The 6,866-nt window shown below is 37.0% G+C and overlaps 1 protein-coding gene across 1 annotated transcript in view; it reads left to right on the top strand.

The window, feature by feature from the left end:
* The window catches only part of LOC101578342 (vomeronasal type-2 receptor 116-like), a 24,378-nt gene extending 18,695 nt beyond the window's left edge, over positions 1-5,683 (top strand). The window contains exons 5-6 of the mRNA XM_023705130.1: positions 983-1,106; positions 4,755-5,683. Coding sequence (XP_023560898.1) covers positions 983-1,106; positions 4,755-5,683 — 1,053 coding nt within the window. The remainder of the gene's footprint in view (positions 1-982; positions 1,107-4,754) is intronic.
* The last annotated feature ends 1,183 nt before the right edge of the window (positions 5,684-6,866 follow it).

Raw genomic sequence — 6,866 nt, 5'->3', positions numbered from 1 at the left:
AAAGAAAGAAAGAAAGAAAGAAAGAAAGAAAGAAAGAAAGAAAGAAGAAAGAGAGAGAGAGAGAGAGAGAGAGAGAGAGAGAGAGAGAGAGAGAGGAGAAGGAGGGGGAGAGGAGAGGGAGTGGGAGGGGAGGAGAGCAGAAGGAGAACAACAACACAAAAAAGGAGAATACAGAAAGAAATACTGAGAAAAAGAAAAGAAGAGAAAAAAATAAATAAGATACAAAAATAGAGGAAGATAAAATGAAATTCTTAAGAAGAGGCTTGGTGCCAGCATGTGATTCATTTCTGTGTCTTGGTCCTCAAGCAAAGTGCGGGTACACATCAATTACTACTTCTTGACTCCTTTTTCTGACTTTTCCAGCTTGATAGATTCACCTGTCCATTGTATGCACTCTAGACAGAGTTCTGCTGTGCGGCTGGCTCTCCCCTGGATTCTTGGTCCAGTGATGCAGGGGGAGGTGCCAGTCACCTGGATTCCTCTGCTAGGGCTGGTGCCTGATCCTGAATTCAGTTCTGAATGAGATATTTCTATACATCTAGTTCGGACTGTGCATTGTGATGCCTTCTTCTTGGGAATATTGTATTGCTGATGTCCTGTAGGACTCTGGGCCACTCCTCTTGGCAACTTCACCACATCAGGGTGGTAGTGAACGAGAGGAGCATAGATTCAGAGGCCTCATATCAGCCATGCTGAGGGCTGAGGGAGGAAGAGAAGGGCATAGACTCACTCTCCTCTTCCAAATGTGTTTTCCAGGGTAATGGAGCTAAATTTCTGTGGTTTTTAAGAAAAATAAAAATTTATAAACTTCCTGAGTAGATAATAAATTCACTTACTCATTTTTTTAATTTCTGTGTCAGACTTTGAAATAAATTTGACATGAAAATAGTTTTGCTTATATATGTATACAAATCAAATACATTCCTGTAGTTCTGTTGAAGTACAAGACTAATAAACTACTACTGTATATTGTTTTTATTAGACTCCCCGTTCAGTATGCAGTGAAAATTGCAATCCTGGATTTAGAAAAAGCCCTCAGGAAGGAAAGGCTCCTTGCTGTTTTGATTGCACTGCTTGCCCAGAGAATGAGATCTCCAACGACTCAAGTAAGAGTATGTCGTGTGGACACATTCTCTCTCTTTTATATTCACTCCATATATCCTAGAAATGGAAAAAATCTTACAGAACACACTGATAGTAAAATTCTCCCATCACTTATCACGATATTTGCCTTACTGAGTGCTATTGCCTTATAGCAAAAGTTATGGCTAGAAAAAATATTTCCCCCTTTGAAATCTATTCTAATTCCTTTTCCTTTTAATCCATTCTTATGAATCTTTGTTTGTGCTTTACAAACTTTGGGACTTCAGCAGGATTATAGTCAAGACAAGAGTCAGGCATATTCATTTTCTAGTGGCTGACACTATTCTTCACACAAAGCAGATGGCCATAGAGATTAAGCTTTATTAGAGAAAGGAAGATGTCTCTGATGGACAACATGCTTATAACGGCACAATCCAATTCCAGTAATTTATTACCCATTCTCCTAGATGGCACTATTGAATATTATAAGTACCCTGGTGGAAACATTGAACTTTATTAAAAATGATGACATGGTGGAATCAACTTCCTATTTAATAGTTTCTGATTTGCTTTGTGGGTGATATAAACTTTGACTTCAAAACACATGTAGCCATATTTCAAATGTTCTCTGAAATGCATCAACCAAATTACAGACTTTTTCATGTAATTCTTTGAACATATGTTCACCATAATATATTGAAATAGGGTATTTTTCTATAAATCTTTTATATACCCTCATAGAAAACAAGGCATCCACTAATCAGTTAATATATGCTTCCAATATGTATAATTCTCTATCCTATGTAGTATATAGAACAGATCAAAGAACAAATTATAAACTATGTGATACTGAATATCCTGGGAGTTGAAGCTCAAACTATACTCAGGCAAAAATCTATTCTATATTACACACACTTTTGTGCAGTCTTTCTTTAAATTTGCATAAACCTTAACTTTGGTTCTAAGATATTAATCATACACTACAAAACACAGTGCAAATAAACTTGAAAGAAATAAATGGTAGGATACAGTCTGAACGGAATGTTTAAGAAATTAAGACAGAGAAAATAAACAGAATTAAATGTGTTTATGTAATGTGACAACTCAGTACAGTTGATCAAGAACAAAGAGAAAAATTTAAAGTTTGTATAATATCATGAAATAAATTTGTATATTAGTATTGTTTTGTAGAAAAACATTCACATGAAAATGTAACTAATTTCTCAGAAATGGATGCCTTGAAATGTATAAAATCCAAGGAAAACACTGCTGAGAGAAAATTTTTAAATCTCCATAGTATTAATATCTCCACAGTATCATTTCCAGAGTCCATAGTGTAATATTTCACTCAAAGGTTCTGGGGATGATAATACCAGTGAAAATAATAAAAATTCAAAAACATTAATAATGACTTGATTCTTTCATAAAAGGAACAGAGGTAAATCATTTCATTTTAAGAAAGGAAATAACTGATGTTACTCATAGCTGAAAATACACTTAGAGGAAACAAATTGAATGGTAATTTTCTTTTTTCAGTTAAATTCACATGTTTTCTTCAAGGACAGTATGCCATGAGCAAACTCAGTGTACAAAATACAATTAAATGTTGTAGATACTGGAAAAAGAAAAACAAGACATTACCAAATGGAGACAATATAATAAATTTGTACGTCACAGTGATTTCAAAGACACAACAAGAGATACGGGGTAAGGGCTCTAACTGCCCCCAGAAATGGTGCTTGTAGTTTCTTGACGCACACTTTAGTGTTTTTCGTCCAGTTTTGGATTCAAGAATGAGATAGCAAACTTTCTCTGTTATGCTTCTGCCAAACATTACATTCTAGAGACTGGTCAATGCAATGAAAGATTATATATATATATGAAAAACATGAATGATAGAATTTTTCAGTGATAGAACCTGGAGAGATAACTCGGATATCTAAGTGATTGTGTGGCTAGCACAGTGTCCAGAGTTCAATCCCAGGTACCTCAAAAAAAAAAAGAAAATAAAAAAATAATTTTTCAGTGATATTGTTTGTAAGTATAAAATTCATATGCATGAATAAAATTATACTAGGTTTCCAATAAAGGAATAGAGTCATAAACACTCATAGATAAATTTTCATGCTTGTCTTTTAAAGAGTACACAAAACAAGTAAAAATGAACGAAAAAACATTATAAATGATACAGATTTTCACAAAACAAGAGTAAGAACTTGACAAAAGTTACTTTATTACATAATATTGAATTCAAATTAGTTGCTTAGATAACTTGAAATTTTAGGAGGTAAGATAAAAAAGAAACCATTCGAACATTTATTGTTCTTTGAGATTGACCAACAAATATCAGGACTAAAATTAACCAAGCTATCATACACATTTCCCCCTGTTTCTTTAGTCCTTTTCCTTATGGCAATTTTCCTTCTCATTGAATATATTCTCTCCCTTTCACAGTGTTTATTGTACCATTCATGTTTTACTTACACTTTTAGGTTTTTCCACAAGTGAGACAATATGATGTTAGCACATGTGTGTCTGATTTATATCACCTACTGGTAAGGTTTCTAGTAGTATAAATTTAGCACATCTATTTACCACATAGATAAGATTTTCAAACTTCAATTTTCACGCATTTAAAATGATTAAATGTATAAAGATACGTCTTGTAATTACTTTGAAAGATACCAACAACAAACAACTAAAATACCCCTTTCACAGTATAACTTAAATAAGTAATTGAACATAGAAAGTTCTAACATGGAGAGTCTCAATATGAGAAATACATTACAATCAATACGATTCTTCATATGTGTTTCCTTGTGGCTTTGAAAATAATGCTGGTGGGGCTGGAGAGATGGCTCAGTGGTCTAAGGCACCTACTTAGAACAAGCTTGGCAAAGCATCAGGGACCGCGGTTCAATCCCCCAGCACCACATGCCAGCCAGCCCCGCCCCCTGGTGGGCTGAGCTGGCCACACACACACACCCCTCTCTCTCTCTCTCTCTCTCTCTCTCTCTCTCTCTCTCTCTCTCTCTAATAAATAAAATAAAATAAAATAAAATAAAATAAAATAAAATAAAATAAATAAAAAAAGAAAATAATGCTGGCTTCCTAAAATAAGGATATTCATTCAATGTCTGGGGAATCATTTATACAAATTTATATTTAAATCAAATAATTAAAGCATGTGAAGTAAGGAATAAAACAAGATTTTTTTTACTTTGTAAAACTACAGAGTTTTGAAAGAGATACCAGATTTATTAGGGGATTAAATAACATATATTTAGTATTTCTTAGGAGTTAGTCTCCGTGTGGATTTTCTTATATAGCATCTGGAAGGAAATAAATCAGTGAAGTGTGACAATGCATGCCTAGATTTCAAGGCTCTGAGAAGCAGAGAAATGAGGATTTTCTGTTGGAACAAAGCATTGAAAAAATAGTGATTCAGAGAGATCTGTTCTCAAAATAAAAAATTGTAACAAGGTGGTAAATATATCTTAGTGCCAACTTTGAGTTCAATCACACAGGCTGAAAAAGAAAGAAAAGAAACAGAAGAGAACAAGAATAATATAAACATTGACTATTTAGTTCAAGTCCCATAAGTTCCAAGAATGGCGATGTGAAAAAAATAATAATAATCCCACTCAAATGACAATTTTCATTTTTGCTAGATGTGGAACAGTGTGCAAAGTGTCCAGATCATCAATACGCCAACATTCAGAGAAATTATTGCCTGGAAAAAACTGTGACTTTTCTGGCTTATGAAGAACCCTTGGGGAAAGCTCTAGCTGGTGCAGCACTGAGTCTCTCTGTTCTATCAGCTGCTCTGCTTGGGCTCTTTGTGAAGCACCGAGACACTCCCATTGTCAAGGCCAACAACAGGGCTCTCAGCTACACCCTGCTCATCTCCCTCACCTGCTGTTTCCTCTGCTCCTTGCTCTTCATTGGTCGACCCAACGCAGCCACCTGCATCCTGCAGCAGACGACATTTGCAGTTGTGTTCACTGTGGCTATTTCCACTGTCTTAGCCAAAACCATTACTGTGGTGCTGGCCTTTAAGGCCACTGCTCCAGGCAGAATAATGAGGCAGTTGCTGGTGTCAGGAGCATCAAACTACATCATCCCCATCTGCACCCTGATCCAACTCACTCTCTGTGCAGTCTGGATGGGGACAAATCCACCCTACATTGACACAGATGCTCACTCTGAACACGGCCACATCATCATTATTTGCAACAAGGGCTCCCTCGCTGCCTTCTACTGTGTCCTGGGATACCTGGGCTCCCTGGCCCTGGTGAGCTTCACTGTGGCTTTCCTGGCCAGGAACCTGCCTGACACCTTCAATGAAACCAAATTCCTGACCTTCAGCATGCTGGTGTTCTGCAGCGTATGGGTCACCTTCCTGCCCGTGTACCACAGCAGCAAGGGGAAGGCCATGGTGGCCATGGAGGTCTTCTCCATCTTGACCTCCAGTGCAGGGCTGCTGGGCTGCATCTTTGTCCCCAAGTGCTATATTATTTTGTTAAGGCCAGAGAATAATTATCTTCCTCACTTGAAAGGCAGAACACATTCTGGAAGAAAAAACGCTTTCTTAAAGTAAAATGTTATGATTATACTAAAAGTTATTTATTATCTTATGCAATCCCATGCTACTTTCCAGGCTAATGTTGATATATTTTGGGATTTTCTACACTAAGGAAAGCACTGTTATTTCTTTCCTTAGCAGTATTACACGTGTAATTGTAACTATCACATCTTCGATTGGAATTTTCCTCTAGAATTTTGTTCCATTGTGTCTACAATGAATTTTATTTATGCTCGCTGTTGGTTATACTATTACTCTTTATTTTGTTTCACCTTGAAGTTTTCAAACCTGTTATGAATTTGAACACATAATTTTATTGGCCTGAATGTCCTTAACCACTTGAGCATTTCTCTGAAACAGGTGTTCCAGAAAGCACACTTTTTATGTCATAAGTACTTTTCATTTAAGATCACAAGATGCTATGTTTGTATTTTAACACCCGATTGAATTTGTGAGTTTTTAGTAGTGTCTTTCCCTATATATAATTGTGTCAATGTTTTCATGTAACCTTGTTTAATAATCCTTTGCTAACATTGGTAGATTCTGACCTAAGTACAGACTGCTTAATGGCCCTGATTCAATATGCCTGAATCCCAAAACCACAACTTATCTTCCTGATACCCACTTCCTCCTTCTTATCCACTCCAGCCCTGGATACAACTTCCTGTTTCCTTCCTTAGCCTGCAGTCAGGTCCTTTTGTGTCACTGAACCTGCCCTTCAAACTTTGCCCCTATCCAATGTCCATAAAGTCACAGGCTCCTATCTCAGGTCAGAGGATCTTTGCTTCTCCCTGCCATCAATCCTCTCCATGTTCTCAAAGGCAGTTGAATCTTTTTCTCTCCTTTCCTGTTACTCCTCTGTATCTCCACTGAGAAATATAACATTTTGTTGCTGTGACTCACGTCAATGAGCCATATAGCTCCTGGGGGTGGAGGGAGGCAGGCTTTCACTCCCCTAGTCTTTGGGCTTCCCTAAAGTCACTCCTGTTCTTCCTGCCATCAGCCATTGCTACCCTACACCCAAAACCCAGCAGGCTCAACTCATAAGTGAGCCATTTCTTAAACTGGGAGTCTCCTATCTCAAATCCATGTGTCAACATTAAGACATAAACTCCATGACTCTTGGATAAAAAAATCTGCCCTCACATTCCTTGGGTGGGGTTACTGCCCTTGGTCCCCAAGGCATGACAGTTACTTT

Source organism: Octodon degus, unplaced genomic scaffold (genome assembly GCF_000260255.1).
Source record: "Octodon degus isolate 3935 unplaced genomic scaffold, OctDeg1.0 scaffold00214, whole genome shotgun sequence".
Lineage (NCBI taxonomy): Eukaryota > Metazoa > Chordata > Mammalia > Rodentia > Octodontidae > Octodon > Octodon degus.
The sequence above is the reverse complement of the archived record's forward strand: the minus strand, read 5'-3'. Positions and strand labels throughout refer to the sequence as shown.